The 19,099-nt window shown below is 39.0% G+C and overlaps 1 protein-coding gene across 12 annotated transcripts in view; it reads left to right on the forward strand.

The window, feature by feature from the left end:
- The window catches only part of ELF1 (E74 like ETS transcription factor 1), an 88,187-nt gene that overhangs the window by 63,836 nt on the left and 5,252 nt on the right, over positions 1–19,099 (forward strand). For 11 of the 12 annotated variants that reach the window (XM_054002424.1, XM_054002502.1, XM_054002521.1 and 8 more), the window contains 5 exons: positions 3,300–3,407; positions 3,994–4,158; positions 9,055–9,138; positions 12,072–12,264; positions 13,373–13,840. In XM_054002424.1, the coding sequence (XP_053858399.1) occupies positions 3,300–3,407; positions 3,994–4,158; positions 9,055–9,138; positions 12,072–12,264; positions 13,373–13,840 (1,018 nt within the window). The remainder of the gene's footprint in view (positions 1–3,299; positions 3,408–3,993; positions 4,159–9,054; positions 9,139–12,071; positions 12,265–13,372; positions 13,841–19,099) is intronic. The other variant, XM_054002512.1, reaches the window with a different exon arrangement.

Consider the following 19,099-nt stretch of genomic DNA (forward strand, 5'->3'; position numbering starts at 1 on the left):
TGGTCTTTTGGATAAGAAAAGAGAAGAAGACAGGTGACTGCAGCAGCAGCGGGGTGGATGGACACAGAGAGGAAGAGGGAGACCTGCCTGCAGATGGACATGAGGCTGTAAAAGTCCAGGGGGTTCCTTGGCTGGGATCCTCCTTGGGGGCACCAGCTCAGGCTGTTCCTGTGTTACTGTGCTGTGAATAAATGGCTTTATGGAATGAGACATCTGAGATTCTGCTGTGGGAAACCCAGGCCTGAACTGGCAAGGAAACCTGGTCTGAACTCTGGATGGGTGTGTGGGGAGCCAAAGGGGACACATCGGTCATGGGAGCCACGTGCTGCGAAGGGGCTTTGACCCAGCAGTGGCATTCTCTGGCCTTGGGATGTGACTGCCAGGGAGTCTCCTGAATGGTCAGACTGGGAAGTTTCCTTAACGTGCTTAAAGTTTTTGTGAGCAGCAAATCATATCAATTTCTTTGTTTGCATTATTTATATGGCTATTATAAGTTCCTTTCATTAGTCTTGGATAGGGATGGTTAACTTCTAGCCATATGGTGTAACAGCAATGTAAAGCTGTTAGACTCTTCCTCGCCTGCTATTATTCAGAGTGAAGAATTGTCTCCACTCCCATCACCTTCGTACCTGAAAGCCAGCAAGTGGGTCTGGTCCTCCTGCAGCTCTCTCTGGGGAAAGAGCAGACAGCAGCAGCTCTCTCCTCCCTTCCTGCAGAACTGAGAACCCGGGGGTACCACTGCTGGCTTTAAAATTGTATGTGGTAAGCCAGCCATGCTCCATGACTGGCTGAACTGGATCGTGGCAGGCTAACCTTCCTGTCCATTCAAACAATGTCAGAAGTGAGAACAGCTGCTTTGACAGTGCTGTGTGCATTTATTTATATTTGTATGATGTGACATCCTTTTTGAGGTCTTGGTGAGGCTGGTAGGTAATATGGGAAGTTCTCATCCAGATAAAACTCAGAACCAGAAGCATCAAGTCACCAGCACCAGTCCAAGAGTGTACATGGCCACACACTGAATAGGATGTGTGTGTTCTGTCTCCTCCTGGTGGGCAGGCATTCCCTAGGGATGCTGTGTGGTTCTTGGGGCTGAGATGCCCTGGGTCTGAGCTCCTGAGCCTGTCAGCTGCCTGACACCCCAGAGTTCTGAGAAAATTACCTGATGTAGTTGCCAAGCCACTCTCCATGGTATTTGAAAAGTTTTGGCAGTCAGGAAAAGTTGCAGGTAACCGGAAAAGGGGAAATATAGTTTTTAAAAGGGTAGAAGGGATAACCTTGGACACTGCCAAAGTATCAACCTCACCTCAATGCCTGGGAAGACCATGGATAGATCCTTCTAGAAGCTGTGTCACATAGAGGCTAGGGAGGTGATTCAGGACAGCGATTTGCTGCCCTCTCTTGCTTCCAAGGTCAGGACCTTAGTCCATACTCACTTTCTCTTTGTGCTATCCTCCTTCCAAGCTCTGTGTTCCTCATTTCTTAAGACTGTTTGGAGGTGTCAGCCAGAAGGTGCAGATCCTTAACTGTCTGAATGTCTTTGCCAGATATGGGGTGGAGATGGTCCTGTAGAAAACAGGGTGAGTTGCTGTGTGGATCAGGGATTCCCAACACCTGTCTACTTTATTCTGCATTAGTCTGAGCCTCTTACACTAGGGCCTCAAGGAAAAATCCAGAAGGTAAAGAGGCTACTGTAAATCACAGTTGTTGGAAGAGGTAGAGCTGATGCGTGGATGCCCGCATTCATCTTTGCCCTCTCATAATGATACAATTGCTGAAGCTGTAAACATTTGTGATGAAACCAGGGTGCTTTGGTTGGTTATTTTTTTTAATGATGTAATTGCTTAGTGCTAATTGAACTGGTTGCTTTGTTGTTACTGTGATATTTTTAAGGTTAAAATATAGAAATTCTGGCATAAACTTTTTGCTTTTGTGCGCAGAAGTATTCCAAGGTCATTACATTGTGTTTTAACATGTATGTTTGCTTGCTTTGTCAGTCAGTGTGGTTTTTTGGTTTTGTTTTGTTTTTTTAATGTAACTGCCCCACCCAAAATTCCTCAAAGCTTAACAGGGAGAGGGGTGTAAAGCCTGTGAAAGTAACTGAGGTTTCTTGGTGTTCTAGAGAGGGGAATAATAATGCAGCCCTTTTTATCGTTTTGATAGATGCAAGTGAATTCCCCAAAGTTGCAGCAAATTCACATCAAAGGATAAGGAAGCCTGGCCCAATAATTTCCATTTAACAAACAGTAATTTCTAAAAGGATTTGTTAAACAGTTTTAAATGTTTATGGTACCAGGAACTGCCATCTATGTTATTTTTCATGCTACAGTTGTTTTGAAAAAATCATCTGGTAAAGTACTCTTCCAGTTAAACTAGCTGTTATTTTGCAAAATTATATTTTATTGGATTTTTTTGTTATGTACTCCCAGATGACCTTAACATGTACCTTAAGCATTATAATTAATGCTCAGGAGCTTTGGGCTTATCTAATGGCTGCCCTCATGAGATTGATGAGGAATTGTCTAGAAGTCAAAAATTTTGAAAAGCTTGCCAACCTTTTATATTGTGTTTCATGTTTGCTTTCCAATGTGTTCTTGGAGCCTGTTAGCCCTACATGTAATTCTCTTCAATTTGAATGGTTTAGGATTCAGCTACACCTTTACATCACATGGTCTCTAATAGAACTTGTGGAATATTTTTTCTCTCCTCCAGGCTAAATGACTGGAGAGTTTTGATGGGCATCTCTTATTTATGGAATTTGCTTCTGTTCACAGAACCACAGAATTGTTAGGGTTGGAAAAGACCTTTCAGATCATCAAGTCCTACTGTCAACCCAGAACCACCCCCATGTTCACCATTAAATCATGTCTTCAAGTGTCATATCCACATGTTTTTCTGTGGATAAGACATTGAAGCACCATAAGGAGTTAGTGATATTGTGGTTTTAAATAATGATATCTGGAATATTGTTTGTGGTAGTGATATTTCTTAGTTTCATGGGTCTTGTGTTTTACTGCATGTGCTTGATCAGCAAAGAGAGGGGTTAGAAAGATGAGGCAGAAACAAAAGGTTTGTTTGGGGTATTTTTAATCCATGCAATCTGAAAAATGTACTGTACTTAAATAAATGAAATTATTGCAGTGTGCATTTTCTCCCCAGCTAATCTGTTGCTGCACATCTAGTAGAAAAGGATCTCTTTTTTTTTTTGTTTTTTTTGCTGGGATTGAAATACGAATAACTATGTTAAGCTTTAAGTCTAGTTTGTAGCTTTTTAAAAAATTTTTTCTCTCTTGTTTTAGTTGAAGCATCTTGTCATAATGGAGGTGAAACAATGGAAACAATTGAGGCTGCTGAAGCACTTCTTAATATGGACTCCCCTGATCCTATGTTGGATGAAAAAAGAATGAGTAAGTTTTTTTATGAAAATCCAATCTGTATCTGCCAGGTTTATTTGTGAAAGGAGAAGCGATTCACTGCAGCATGGTTGCATGGAATTGGTAGTAATTTTTTTGTAATTTCCAGATAGCCTGTACATACACAGTTTGGGTATCAGAAATCCAGTGTTGTAGGCAATGAAGGATTTCATTGTCATGGCAGAGTTGAACAGGAAAGAGTCAAAAATTATAGAGGGAAGGTGTGAATGAAGTTGGATGGTTTAGATTGCAGTGTTTTGTTTGGTTGATGTTTATGTTGTCAGGATAAAAGAATATACACTTACATTTATAGATTGCCTTAAATATGAATGTGTGATCAGCAGATAAATATATTTTTTGTGGGGTACATTCTGTCACCAAATTGTTCTAGTTTAGTAGTGGTTCTGCTTCTGTGTTAAATGTTGGCACATATATTGAATTATACACTGGTCTTCTCTCACTTGAAAGACTGAAGTGTCAGAGTTTGATTTTATTCTGTGTTTGAGTTTTTGGTCTAAAGCCAGCTTTCTAAAGTCCACATGGCTGTTTAAAAATACTCCTTTTGTCCCTTTCCCTTAAGCAACTATGTTTGGTGCAACTGAAGAGGAAGAAATGGTGCCTCCGATCACACACGTGTCAGTCACGCTCGATGGGATCCCTGAAGTGGTGGAAGTTCACCAAGCCCCAGACCCTTATGCTGAGTCACCAGAGACTCCAGAATTTGAACAACCAAAGAAGAAAAAAGGTAAGATGCTACCAGAGAACAGCAGTGTGGAGCAGGAGAGTAGGGGGTGGCATGGCTGCTTCCTTGTGGGTGTCTGGAACTATTCTGGGTGTCAGGCCAAAACAACTGAGTGAGCTCAGCCAGAAATGCAGGGAAAGCATTTTCTTCTTGCGTAGTGTGAGCACATGTACAGGTGCTTAGATTAATGATGTTGTAGAGGTAGCAATGATGGCTTATCCTACAAGAATCTCTGCTTGTTCCTATTTATAGTTTCTTCTGCAGGGCAGAATTTCAATACAAGCCATAGAGCTTTCGCTACTGAGAATCTGGAAGTACTTTCATTAGCTCTTACTTAGCTTCAACTGAAGATACCTGATCAGTCCAGAATATGGAATGAGAATGGGGAGGGATTTTTAGCTTTTCTTAAATATTACTGATTTTTTAATTATTATTAATAGCTGCATGCTATAGTAAGTGTTAGTCCCATTTGTAGTATGTTACATTACATAGTGTAGTGATGTTCCACTGCAGTCAGTGCTGTGCCAAAGTCATGAAGCTGTGTTAGCCAGACATTTTACTCCTGTTTTCCCACCCCACTTCAGCATTAGAGGCTCTGAAGCTCGTGTGTGCAAGAAAAGAGAGTCTTGCTGTATATATAGATATTAAATGTTCTTGCACCAAATTAATATAAAAAGAAAAATAAAGGAAGGAGGTTATGTTTCTGGAACTCATTCTAGGGCTCATCCTAGAGCATGAGGACTTGAACAGGTTCCCCTGTGTAATAGCCTTCCACAATAACGCTTCTACTGCCCAGTCATACCCCTGTGGAATAGGAGTGCATTTTTGCTGCTACTTTTGGTGCTAATTCCAAATGTTGGGAATTGTTATGTGTGAGAGAGACCATATTGGCCTGTGAAGATCTTGGGGAAGCCTTCTGAGCCCCATGTGTGTTACAAGGTCTCATAGGGATGGGTGTGGGTCTGGAAGTCTCTGATTCCCCTGAGAAAACTGAACTGAAACTGTTGTGGAGGAGATCTTTACCAGCAGCTGCCCTGAAAGTGCTGCTGGGGAAGCTACTGTGGCTGTGCACACTACTGTGAGATAGCCAACTGTAAGAGGATTTTAAATTGGGGGCTTTTTGTTTGTTCTTTTCTTCCCTTCTTTTTTAGTGTTGACTGCTGTGTGGGTCAAAACAAGGAGCTGCTGTCTGCCAGACATGTAACCTCTTTGGTTTGATGCTTTCCTACTCTTTCGTGTTGTGCTTCTGCTTACTCCCACTCCTTCCTCCTCCCTAGCTGTAGGTTAGTTTCTTCACAGAAAGCGTATTTGTTTTAGAAAAAAAAAAAGCTAGAAAAGATGCATCAGCTTGGTGTTCCATTAAGTACTGGTTTTTAGTGAACTCAAGGCTTCATAAAGTAGATGGTATAGTCTGAGTGATGTAGAAGTGTTACTTCAAAATGTCTGGGGATTTGTAAGGCATTGTTGTACAAGAATTGCTGCAAAATGGTATTAAGTCTGTAGTGCATTTTAGGATAACGTGCAGTGTGTGGGTGGGATGTTTTTGGGGTTTTATTTGTTTGTAGGTTATTTTTTTTTTTTTTTTTAAGTACACTCTGTTTCCCTTATTTTGGTCAGTTCTGATGTGGCAAAGGATGGTGGTCATTTTGCCCTGTCTATATCACTCATGATTTTATAGGGTTTTTATAGATTCTATAGACTTCTTTTATAGACTTCTAGGATACATATATATATATAAGCCATTAGGTAAAATTAGAGCAATTCACAGTGCAGAGCTAACTGGGCCAGAATGGCACAGCCAAGTAGAGTTCCTCCAAGAGAATGTTCACCAGAAGTAATGTGGTGGTTTCACTTCCTTTCCTTTTGGCATTATTGCTGCAGCAGGAGAGCTGTATCCACCCATCTGCTCAACTCCAAACCTGTGTTCAGCATGACGTTTGTACTTACTAATGTCTGAGCACTGAGCTGCTCAGCTATGGATCAGAAAGACAGGAAAAACAAAGGGATGTCAGACAAAGAAACTTGGACGTTTCCTATATGAATACCTTCAGTTCTGTTTTTGCTGTGGAGGATATCTGACAGCAGGTGGTCACATAAGTTATATACATCATATTTTAGACATGTCACTTATTTTGTTTGTACATGCATTTTTTTAAAACAAAAATCACTGAAAATAGTGCAAGAAAGTGGATTTTACATTTTCTGGTGTGGTATAAGATATTTAATGAGGACGAACATTTCACTGCCTAATGTCACCTTAATTTGTAGCATGAATTTCTAACGTGAAGTTTTTTACAGCCATGCAAACAGGAAAGTGAAAACACCAATTGTAAATCCAATTAGTTGTCCAAAATTATGGTAGGCCCACATAAGGCTTAGGTCTTGCACACTCTTATCCTTCCTCTTTGTAAAATTCTCTCCTAAAAAGGAACTTAGTGATGTACTGTGAAAAACAACAAATTCATGCTCTATTGAAGCAAAGGAGGAAGCATGCTAGTGCTTAATGGGCTTTTAAAAAATATCTTCTTTTAAACAAAGGAAACATATCTGATGTGTCTCTGTTAACTGTTTTTTTTGATGGTATCAGTCAGTGCCTGGAGATTATTGCTCACAGTGTAGTCTAAAACTATCCAAATAAAGTATCTCTAGCCCAGATATACAGCAGTAACAGCAATACATTTCTGTAAACGAGTTTCACATCCTTCACTGGTTTCTAGTTTTGGATGACTTCTTACAGAGCCCTGAAGTAGTCTAGGCTGAAGAAAAGAGAGCCTAGAATGACTCTTGCAGTCCTATTCATATGTAGTAGCCTAGGTTATCTCTAGTCAGAAGTGCATAAATTATATGGGATCAGTACTTAAGTTTCCTGAAGCTGACTAGGAGTAGTTCAGTCCTGACCTAATTGAGCTCTCATCCACTTATTTCCTTTTAAGAAGAGAACTCATTTAGACATAATGTCTAAATTAGTGATATCAAAATAACACTCCTACTCCTTAACGGCTACATTTACACCTGTTCAAGAGTGGAAATGAGACAACAGAGTCTTCCCACAGCTCTAAGAGGAAAGCACTTAGCCAAAGTTACCCTGAGGGGCTTCTTGTGTGTTAGAAGCTCATCCACTCGAGTGACTTCATCTAGGACATTTTAGGTAAAACAGACATTTCTGCAACCTGCAGTGGTGAGTGGAGAAAAGCTGCTAAACATTTACTGCAGTAGTTCTTTATCCTTTCATATCATGATATATTAGGAAAACAATGTTATAGGTTTTCCTCCCTCCTACCTTCTTTCAAATCAAGGACATTACTGGCCAAAACGCTGGGTGTCATTTGTGTCCTGTTCTCAGTCATGAATCCTGTCTGGAAGAAAGCAAGAAAATTAGAGGTTTTGTTTACTCACTATAACTCTCTCAGCTAGCTATCCCATGCCTCTCCTCCCCCATGCACTGTCAAAAAAAAAAAAAGTATGCAGATGGACTTAGCAAGATTGCTAATGTCAAAAAGTGAGTGCTTAAGCCAAAGTTTCTTATGATTTCTCTGTAGATACTGGAAGTTTAAGATGAAGGAAATAATGCAAGCTAGCACTGAGCTGTTTTGGTTTTTTTTTTGTTTTTGTTTTTTTTTTTTTGGTTTTTGGGTTTTTTTGGGTTTTTTTTTTTTTTTGTTTTTTTTTTGGGGGTTTTTTTTTTTTTTGGTTGTTTTTTTTTTTTGTTTTTTTTGTTTTTTTTCCAGAGTTAGTGAAAAATGCTCTCTCACTCTGCAGCAGAGCTGTTTCCTTACTAAAACAGCCCCTCAAAACAAAAACAAAACTGGAAAGTGCATGGGATTGCACAGACCTTTTGGTCTTGCCTCTTTAGAACATCAACTCTTTTGAAGTGCAATAAATAGAGAAAAAAATTCATTTAGATTTTTAACTATGGCAGCATTCTATCTGAACTAGAAATATGTTTCTGAGTCTTGTATATGCTTAGTCTAGTCTACCTCTCAAAAGATTGTTGGTAATAATATAAGTAACATCAGTGTAGTAATGGGGCACTGCAAAACCTGGTAAGATAGATTTCATAAGAAATTTCTGAAGGCTTCTGATTAATTACATCACCTGCAAAAGCTGCTATTGCAGGGAATGAGAACTAATAAAAGAATAGGTTCAAGGTTTTATGTTGAAAAATATTTCAGCATGACTTAGCTTGTTTCCTTTTGTGTCAGTAGTTGATTTCTCAACATTTTCAAATGACTGCTCTTCATTTTTGTAATCAGTTGTGAGTAACTTCTTCCTTTTAGTCTTCCTCAACAGAGAGTCACGATACTTATGACTCTAAAAACTGGTATTTTTTTAGAGCCTGTTACTGTTTCTTCTGATTTTCATAAACAAGTGACTTCACTTTACTTGCAGACACTGTAAAAAAAGGTGTAAAAGACAATAGGACTGAAAAAAAGTTTGCTTCAAATGACAGTGTAGTTTGCTGCTGTCAGTGTACTTGCAATAGATTAAACAAGGAGACAAGCTTATTTTGTCCCTACCTTCCATTTTGGCAATGAGTGAACATGATAGTGCTCTGTATTTTATCTAGCTTTTCCTGTTTAAGCCCTTACACCTAGTTAATAGCTTATTTTTCTCATCTTGTCTGTTTCAAGTGCTCTTAAGAGTAGCTAAACAGCCACAGAAATTTCCAATGTACGTGGACTTCAGGAAAGTGCATAGTGTAGCCTTTTTTTAGAAGTAAAGTAAGAGCATAGGCGGTCCATCCTGCCATAGAAGTAGTTCAGCACAGAACTAAGTTCCCAACTTACTAGAAATTAAATATTTTTTTATTTGGAGAAGCAAATATCTTCCCTTTTTAGATCCTTTTTTTTTTTTTTAATTTTCTTAAGCTACAGTTGACTTACTGGTGATTTATTTCAGGGAAGAAACCAAAACCATCTCGTTCTGAGTCCCCTACTACAACTCCAAACATATCTGTGAAAAAGAAAAACAAAGATGGAAAGGGTAAGTTAAAATAGTTGTCACCAAAATGTTTAGGAGAACATAGTTTCTGAGTGATTTGGAAAAAGGAAAAAAATCACCAGTTCACTTGTGATGCAAACATAGGTTTTATATTCAGGGGTGGTTAACATCTCAAGGCAAGGAAAAGATGAGTTCATGAGTTTTCTTGGTGAGATACACATTTCCTTGGGAGAATAATGTATTTGTCACTTTAGTTGCAAGGGCTCTTGGAAACCCTTCAACATCCCTGCAGAGTTTCCTGTGTTTTGAGTGAAGTCTTGGGGAGTGCTTTGCATTATATTAATGCTTCTTAGGCTGTGGTTATTTTGACAGATGATCTTTGAAAATGTGTTCCATCTGTATGTGTCTAATTCTGCATGAGTCTTACCAAGGCTGCCAGTTGGCATCAGGAAGTACCAAGTCCTGAATTTTGAAAACAGTTACAGTACAGCTTGAACACTTGGGCAGAGAACGTGGGGGTTTGATACTTTCATTCATTCTGTGTTTAAAAAGTAGAAATAAAAATAAATGCCACATAACTGATAAAATAAATCATTTGCTCAGCCTGAACTGTTCAGTAGTGCCTGTGAGTTTTGTCAACAACTTTGACAAAAGGGTTGCTTTGCTGTGGGGTCCCACACTGCACCCGTGCCCAGGCTGGTGTTTGAAGGGCAGGCTGATTCCCAGCCCCAGCGAGCTGTGTTGCCATCAGCCTAGCCAGTCCTGGACACTGGTGCCAAAAGAATGCCACACTCCTGAGGTCAGAAAAATGTCTACTCTGACAAATGAGTATGCCAGGTTTTTTGTTTTTTTTTCTTGAATAGGCATTTTCTGCAATAACAGGAAGAAAAACCTGTTGGCAATCAACAAATATTTTACATGTTAATGCCATCAATTTTAAATACGCACTGTTGGTTTTTTTTTAATTAAAAGCTGATTTTTCCATAAAAATGAAAGAAGTATCAGAAAAACATCCAAGTGGTGCTCAAATGAAGTTATAGAAAATATGGAAGCAGCTAGCCACAAAATTAAAAGGCGGAAGAGTTTAATAGTTCTGTCGATGATAGCAAGGATACTCCATAATAAACATTGTCCATCATTACAAAGTTGCTAATTCTGAAGGGAATAAAATGGAGCATGTTGCCTCAAACCACAGCTTGTTATGAAACCCATTTGTTTTGCATTTTTAAGAACACAGAATTGAAGTAAAAAACATAGTAATATGACCATCTGTGGCAGGGAAGCAGCTAGAAAATCACAAGAGCTGCCTGTCTATTACCTAGGGAGAACTTGTATGCTAAAATTACAAGCTCTCCATACATGATACGATGCATAGGGAAAACTGAATTTTCCACATATTACTTTTTCTGCTGTGACTCAGAGGAGGTTAAATATTCTGCCTGTAAGTAAAGCAAACCTGTTTTTTGAAGCCAGTCTCCTTCTCAGTGATTTTTAGTGGCTAAGCAGTGACAAATTTTCTGGCTGCCTTGATGCAGTTGAGCATTTTTAGTCTAGACTACAACAAAAACACCCTGGATTAGGTGGTAAATGGCTGGGGATGCTCTCACTCCTGCCTGACATTGTGTCTTGCCTAAGCAGTCTGGTTTTGCCTTTGGGGTATCTGAGGGCTGGGAGGCTGGCTTATGTAAGCTGGGAGACATTTGTTGCAAAGGCAGTGTTTTTTCTCTAGGAATGCTCATTTTTCAAGCTTCCACCTGCTGAAGGAGCTGCTAACATTTTTGTATTGGCAATGCTGATGACTTTGATGAATATTTGCTAAATATAGTACTATAGGAATTTCAATTTTTAAGAGATCTCTTATTGGAAAAAGGTTCAGACTGATGGTTGTTAAAGTTGAAAAAATCTACTGGGCTAAATTGAAGCTATGAAAAGAGATCCTGTCACCTTCTGATCGGCTGGGCATCATTTTTTGTGGAACTTCAGCACATGCTATCCTTGCTGGTTTTGCACTGCTACTTGTGGGAGGTGATACAAGTTTTTTCTTGCTTTCTCAGGCTAACAACTGAGGAGCTTATGTGAAGCTTCAGATTCCCAAACGAACGTCAAACAACAAAAGCCTTAAAAAAAAGGCAGGAAAAAGGTCTCATTAGTTGCATGAGTTTAGACTCCTTAAATGTGGTTTTGGAAAAAAAAATCTAATTTTTTGCTAGTTTTAAGTATTCACCATCTGTGATTTTAATACTCTTTCTTTACATATGGTAAACACTGAACAGATGTGACAGATTTTCATATAGAGGTGTTTGTCCCCACTTGTTTGCAAAATGAAATTTGGATATTGTCTACCAGCAAACACATGCACTCACTGGATTTAAAAAAATTACCTTTTTCTGTACTTTGTTGTCGAAGGTTTGCCTGCCTCAGCACATATCACTGATTGCTCCACATAAATCTCATTGTTCAAGGCAAGGATTTTCTTCAGCCTTTTAAAGGATTATAACACTCACCTCGATTCAGCAAAGCATCTAAGCAACAGCTTAGTTTGCAGCATTTTTAGGGGGTAGAACTGAACATGTTCCCTTTCAAGGTAAAGCAATAATGACTGCTTCTGTAACAGGATTACGCAGGAGGGAAATGGGCACATGGATGCTTAATGCTGTCTAATGTTGGTGATCCAACACTGGCTGTAGCTTACAGAGTGGCTGGGGTATTTGGACACTTAGATTATGATAACTCACAAGATTATAATAACTTCCCTTCCCATGCTCTTCCACCACTATTTTCTAGTCTTGATGATATATTATAATGTATTTTGTAAAGACACCAGTCTCTTAATTTTAAGATTATTTGCACCATTAATAAAATATAGCCAAATAACTTATTCTTTCTTCCTTTTTTCTTTGTTTTGTTTTGGTTTTTTTGTTTTGTTTTGGTTTTTTTGTTTGTTTTGTTTTGTTTCTGAAATTTTTTTATTCTAGGAAATACAATTTATCTCTGGGAGTTCTTACTAGCACTGCTCCAGGACAAAGCTACATGTCCTAAATATATCAAATGGACTCAAAGAGAGAAGGGGATTTTCAAACTGGTAGATTCCAAAGCTGTGTCCAGATTGTGGGGAAAACACAAAAACAAACCTGACATGAATTATGAAACAATGGGTAGAGCTCTCAGGTATGTGCATTTTTAATAGTAGATTGTTTTTGTTGCTTTAGTGTTTGTATGCATTAAATGCCTCATCTAATTTGAATAATGCAAAAATCTAGTATTCTATTAGTTTGGGAAATGAAAATGTTATTTCAGCAAAATAAATTAGCTAATTAAAATTAACCCTCACTAACGTCAATTCCAAGTCAGTCACCTTCAGTTTCAGCATAGATGTACTGAAAATGTGTTTTGCAGCACTGCTGCTAAACTGCATCTTCACAGTCATACACAGATAAGTAAGAGACTGAAGATTTCAAGTGGGGCAAACCTTTTACATAAAATTTCAATCTATTTTCCAAAAAACCTCGCCAACATTCATGTGTATTCATTAAATTATTTCTACTTGTTGCACATGATTATGATTTCATCTCCAATGGAAAATACAGTTTTAGAATTCAGTTCTAGTTTCACATCTCTGAACTTGTTTGTACAGACAGTTCTAAAACATAGAATTGTGTGGCACTGCCTGTCAGGCTGGGAGTTTTCTCATTCATAAAAAACTGTGCAAAGTAAGTAGACAACCATGGAGCTTCAGTCTTATCAGCTGATTGATAATTGTCCAACTGAGCCATATGCACTTCTTTTCATTTCCCCTCACCTTGGTGTGCGTAATTTCAAGTTGTCCTACTAATTTGTAAATATAACAGAAATAGTGCTCTCCTGTCCTGTTCCCTTTGCTTTGTTGTAGCTAAAATGTCTGCCTGTGCTTACTGGTGAATAAACACAAATTCAGATTACTGAAAGAACTGTAGGAGTCAAAAGGAGAACTGAAAGTTTCATACAATCTTTTAAAAAGCGTGAGTTGATAGCAGATCTGCCAAGTCACGGAGTTCTTTTCTTTCTCCTCAGAGTTCTCTAAGTTTGAAGTTAAAAGGTGGCATGAAATACCAGTAAAAAAAAGTTGTTTGAGGAAAAAAGTACACTATTAAAATGGCCACTTTTTATAATGAAGAAACTAGCTGCATACAAGTTTTTTTACTTGCTGGTGCTGTGTTTATTTTCTGGGAGTTTTGTTGCTTTGTTTTGTTTTTGGAAAAAAAACCTGTATAACTTGATGTGTGTGCACTTTAAACAGATACTACTACCAAAGGGGAATCCTTGCTAAAGTAGAAGGTCAGCGCCTGGTGTATCAATTTAAAGACATGCCAAAAGATCTCATCTATATTGATGATGAAGATGCCAGCCCTAGCACTGAATCATCAGATTCAACTCTGCTCTCACCTGCTGTGGCCAACAGAAACCAATCAAGCAGAACTAGAGCGTCTGCGAACGCAGGAACAAAGGGAGGATCGGCCTCAGTGGTAAAAACAGGAAACTCGAAGCCTGCAAAGCTGAAGGAGCAAGTAGAAGTTGTACAGCAGCAGACACCTGGCTTGACTTCAGAAGTTTTGAGGACAATGCAATCTCCACAGCCAGTACAACCCGCTCAGCTTTTTCGGACAGTTCATGTAATGCAGCCGTTGCAGCCCCTCACAGAAGGACAAGCAGCCGTAACCAGTAATGTTCCAGATGAATCATTAAATTCCTCAGTTCAGAATATAAGGTAAGAAAATGTACAGAAAATAAATATTTGAATAATAATAAATTCACTGGATGATGGCCAGATAGACTTAATTCTTTATTTTGCTTCTAAGAAATGCAAGTCTCCCAGTTTGGTTGAAGCGAAATGATGTTTTTGTGGCTCATCCTAGGAATTTAGAGTTACTATAGCATAATATGACAGATACACACATAACTGTACTGCCTATGGTGGAGGAAAACTCATCTTTTCCATGGTGTTAGGCCTGATGAATATAATTTAGAAAGGAAAAAGATACAACTTCTCTTTAAAATTGACATTTTCAGTTCTGTCCCACAGCAGAAGCTGTGTTTTCATGTCTGCTTTTACACTGGTGTCCTTGCTTTTGAATTATACATGGTGGGTCTGCATGATACTTTCAAAATTATTTTCCTTCTTGCTTCTTAATTTTTTTTCATAAGATTTTTTTTTCATCTTTTGCATCTTTTGTATTGTCTCCAGTTACAAGGAAAAGCTCCCTATTACCTGCTCTAGCATTTTGCTGCTGTTACAAGAGCAAGTTCTTCTGATTGTAGGAAACAATTAATAGACTAATCCTTTGGGAGCTGTGCATCTGCAGACATTTGGGAGCCAATCATGCTTCTATACTTCATTTGTGAGTCAGCTGGCTAACACTACACAGCACTTAAGCATCATGACTCTTTTGCACTTACCCCTTAGTAGCAGGATTTACTTGTAAAAATGGACAAGGGCAACATAGTAAAAGGAAAGCAGTACAGACATAATTGAGGCTATACTGAACCATATAAGTCAGTAGGACAATAATACTAAACATGAATAGGGGGAAAGTTCAGCAATTTGCAGAGTTAAATAGCTCTAGGCTAGACCTACACTAGATTATGGATCACAAACAATATCAGTAGTATAGATGTTATAAGGAATGGTAACAACAAAGAGAAGTATCAGTAAGACTGAAAGCAGGCAAGAAGTCCAGCCAAATGTTTGGAAAGCTATTCAGTGACATTATGACATCCAATTACTGCATTACAGTATTTCCCAGTCAGACCTTGGGTAATAAGCTAAAGGAAAAAATAGTAGAGATGATGCATTTGTGAAGCTCAGATGAAACAGAAGCCTTAAATCCTTAGAATTCTGTATTACATTGGTTCACATCCATTGTTTTTAACCAGAACATTATTCCATGAAGTCTCTAACTGTATTTAGCCAAGATGACAAAGTGAAGGAGTTCAAAAGGAAGCATCAAACCTTTTCAGAATGGTATAGAAGTACTGCTGATTAAGAAAGTTTATACTAAAGGGTCTGAGCAGTTAAGAGTGAAAATAAAAACTACAATCCAGACTATTTTGGTGTGCTTTTGACCAGGTTGGGACAAGCTGCAAAACAGGTGCTGATGAGTCCTGTGCAATAGACACTGCCCATTTCAGGCTCTCAAAATACAATTTATGACAGATATATTTCTGCTCAGCTTCAAAAGGCAGGCTTCAAATAGTTAGTTGAGGTAGAATGACATACTGAACATTTTTCAGAGCATATGTTTTAGGTCTTGTTTTATAATAAGGTTGAAACAAAAGTTTTTTCAGACAGCTGTAAATCTTAGTCATATGAATGTACACATTCTGAATTGCTGCAGCAGGGCTTCCATAAGGGTTGAAATGAATGGTCTGCATGGTTTGAAAATCTACAACAGATATGACTGCCATTGTAGACTAAGAATTGACAAACCTTCTGATGTATGCACACACTGTGTAGGGTTGTGGTTGGAGCCTCTTTTTAGCGTGGGAAGCATGAGGACAAATAGCAGCTTTGGTTGCCAGTTGCTGTTCAGTGGCTGGGGCAGGTAAATAGTCAAGATCATTTGGGCAAAACAGCAATCAGGATCTGGCAATGATTCTCAGAAGGTTTTCTTATGCATGCCAGTTAATGGTTGTGCTCTGCCTTGAAGCATGAACATCTTGAACCCATATAATTTGTCTTATGCAATTTAGTTTCTAAAGTTTTATTCATGTTTTTTTCATTTTATTCATTCATACATTTGCTCATGTAAATGTTCACTCCTCTTCTTCATGGAAATAAATGTCTTTCCCTCTGCAGCAATTTGCTTGTGTTCTGTTGTGAGAAGAAAAAAAAATAGAGAAAATATTGAGCATCTTTGAGGTCAAAACAATTGGTTTCTTAACACTTAACTGTAGCCTTCTCTGCAAAGGTTCTTGGTAAAAGAATCATATTTGAAGATTGTTGTGAAGTGCTTGTGTCATCATCCCTGACCTGCACTAGGCAGCACTGCCTGGTACAGACCACTCTCAAAGCATCACTGGGAGAGTGTTGCAGCCCAAGGCTCAAGTTCCCCAAGGCCTCTTGGCAATTCTCAAAGGAATGGGCATGTAAATCTGTGGGTGGCTCTTCAGGAGAGAGGCAGTGACTTCATTTATAGCTGCACAAAGCTTATATCTTACTCTGAAGTGGAAAGGTCTTGGCTTTTGGATGGCTTTGATGTGCTTTTTGGAGAAGTTTTGGTGCTGCTCTGTGAAAGGGAGACAAGGAGAAATGTTACTTACAAAGGATAAAAGTCCCTTCTTCAGCCCCAGTGCTTAAACAGAAAGGCTGTGATGTGCTAACTGAGGCTTGGGAAACGGGGCAGGAGCAGGGTCAGGTCAAGCAAACTGGGTTTTGTTGACTGAGGAAAACATTTAGTATCCCCAGTGGGAATATTTGGAATTGTAAACACAGTGCTGTTCTGCAGGTCTAACTGTTCTGTATTGGTGTATGCAGGCACAGTAACTGCAGACTCCAGTCATGCAACTGGGAGCTGAGTTTGGCACCACGTGTTTCCAGTGAGAAGACAAAACCAAAAATGCCTCTCTGGATGAGCATTTTATTGCTTACTTTTTCGATGAGCCAGCTTTTATGAGGAAGAAAAGGTTTCTTTGAATTTCATGCTTGCAAAATTATTCTGTTTAAACCAGAATAACAGACATGGGTTAACCAGAATACCTGGATTATTGGAGTAATTGTATTTTGCCTTGGAATTAGGAGGCACTGGCCTGGGATTCAGCTCTGTATACATTGGCTTATTCTGAGCATTAAAGAGCATCCTTTCTGTTGCTGCAGAAAGTGCACCTCTCCTGTTGGGCTAGCAACATACCTTGCCTAGGGCATCCTACAGGGCTGAAAGGTGCCAAACTGAGGACTGCAAATGAAGAAACATGCATTTTCACTTACCTTTAATCTAGAGTAGTAGTGATTTAATATGGAGTGAAAAGCAGTTCTTATGTTACTTACAGTTCAGAGAATAACATGTAGGGAGTAATTTTACCTTATATGTCTGTCACTGTTATTGGCTGTATGTGACATGGCTGAACTGTCTAGCTGGCAGCTCTATATGCCAAGAAACTTAAAATTAGCTGACTTCTGACAGACCCTGTGCAATGTTTTACCATACTTCAGGTTTTAATCTATTTCTGTCAAAATTCAGCTTGCTGTTTCCTTTCTGTACTTGCAAGCTGTCATTGTGCTAGCTTGGACAGAGCCCATTAGGAGACCAGAATTCTGACTCAGTTCTGTAGCTGGGGGAAAGCTAATACAGGCCACAGAGGACCAATGGGATATGCTCTGTGTTCACTTCTGAATGGGAGAACCTTGACATGATGAATCAGCCACAGTTTTTGTCTTTATCTTTTTGCAACCTTCAAGATAGAAAATTACTTCTGAAGGTGACACAAGCATGGATTGCAGTGGCAGGATCCTGATTCAAGAGGAGGAGGAAGTAGTTGAACATGAATTGTGTTTTTTCAGGGCATGAGCATTCTGAGTAAGAACAGCGATGAAGCCAAGCATTCACCAACACCATGTATTGGTCCCAGTAAGCAGAGTCAATTGTCTTTGAAAGCCATGTGTACCCAAGCAAACACATGCTTTCTACTGTTGCTCCATAATCTGTTTCTGTGTCAGGCTGTGATGCTTTGGTCTGACTGCAGCAATGCTGATGCTGGGAAAAAAAAAAAAAAAAAAAAAAAAAAAAAAAAAAAAAAAAAAAAAAAAAAAAAAAAAATCGTCTAGCAGGAATTTATCATCTCTGAAAATGTGATTACAGCTGCTATTTCAAATTAAGTGTCTTCATCTCCTCTCTTATATAGACGCTGTCTTGTGTAAGTTGCACAGTGAACATCAGCATTATTTTCTGTAATCATCCTTCACACCCTATCTCTATTGGCTTTGCTTAAGCTCACATAACTCCACAGACACAGGGAACCAGTCTGGCACTGTCCTACTGAGACATTGCATTGACCATCTGCTTTCAGACCCATCTGCATGATGTCATCTAGGGTTGTAGCCCATCACTCCTCGGCCATTTCTATAGGTCTCCTGAATAAAAACCATCACAGTGTAAGTCATGGTAAAGGGCTCCCTAGATCTCCCTGGGACTTGATGGGGAACGTGGGCAAAAGAAAATGATGCCAGCTGAGGACTTGCAGATAATCAAAAACAGCTTCTGAAGACCTTCCTTTGATTGGCAGTGCATGTGCTTCACTTCTGTTTGTAGTTAGGCAGCAGTCTTCTGTCATTGCTCCAAAGGCAAGCCTGCAGTTTTAAAAGCTCTCCAGCACACTGACTAGTAGGTATTGTTGGATCTGGCTCACTGCTGCCATAGCCTTCCCCAAAGGAAGGGAAAGGGGACTGTTACAAAGAGCTCATCTCTGTAATCTCTTAAGTGAAGGCTTGACTGCAATCCAGGTTTCAGGTTGGTGAGAAAAATGTCCTTCCTGAGGGAGATGCTGGTCAGAAATAGGCTGATGTGGTCGCGGTGGGCTTCTACAAGAAACTGTGATTTAGCTTACAACAGGGTGTGTTTCTCAGAACACATCTCCAATATAGACAACTTCTATTACAGCAAAGACTTTGCTTATAACCAAACATTTTGATTTTTCTGCAGCTGAAGACCACTTTTTCTTAAGCCCACTTCTAATTTAATTTCTGAGATATGCAAGAAGGTGGCTGCTTATTGACAGAAAGGACTATAGTGTAATCTAATCAGATTAATTTTGTTTCTGCACAATAAGAAGATATCCATAGGAGCTCTCTTTCCATGTTTTTGGCACTGCTGAAAGAGGTGGAGGTTCCATAGCTCTGTTTTAATTCAGGTGACTGTGCAGTTTTGAAAAATTCTGGAAAGAAGACTGTTGGACTGTGGTTCAGTAAAAAGGACATGTTGAGAGCTGAGTCCTCTGCTTCTGTCCTCTCTTACCTCTCTCTATGTCTTAATAT

The sequence above is a fragment of the Vidua macroura genome, chromosome 2 (assembly GCF_024509145.1).
Source record: "Vidua macroura isolate BioBank_ID:100142 chromosome 2, ASM2450914v1, whole genome shotgun sequence".
In the NCBI taxonomy this organism is placed as follows: domain Eukaryota; kingdom Metazoa; phylum Chordata; class Aves; order Passeriformes; family Viduidae; genus Vidua; species Vidua macroura.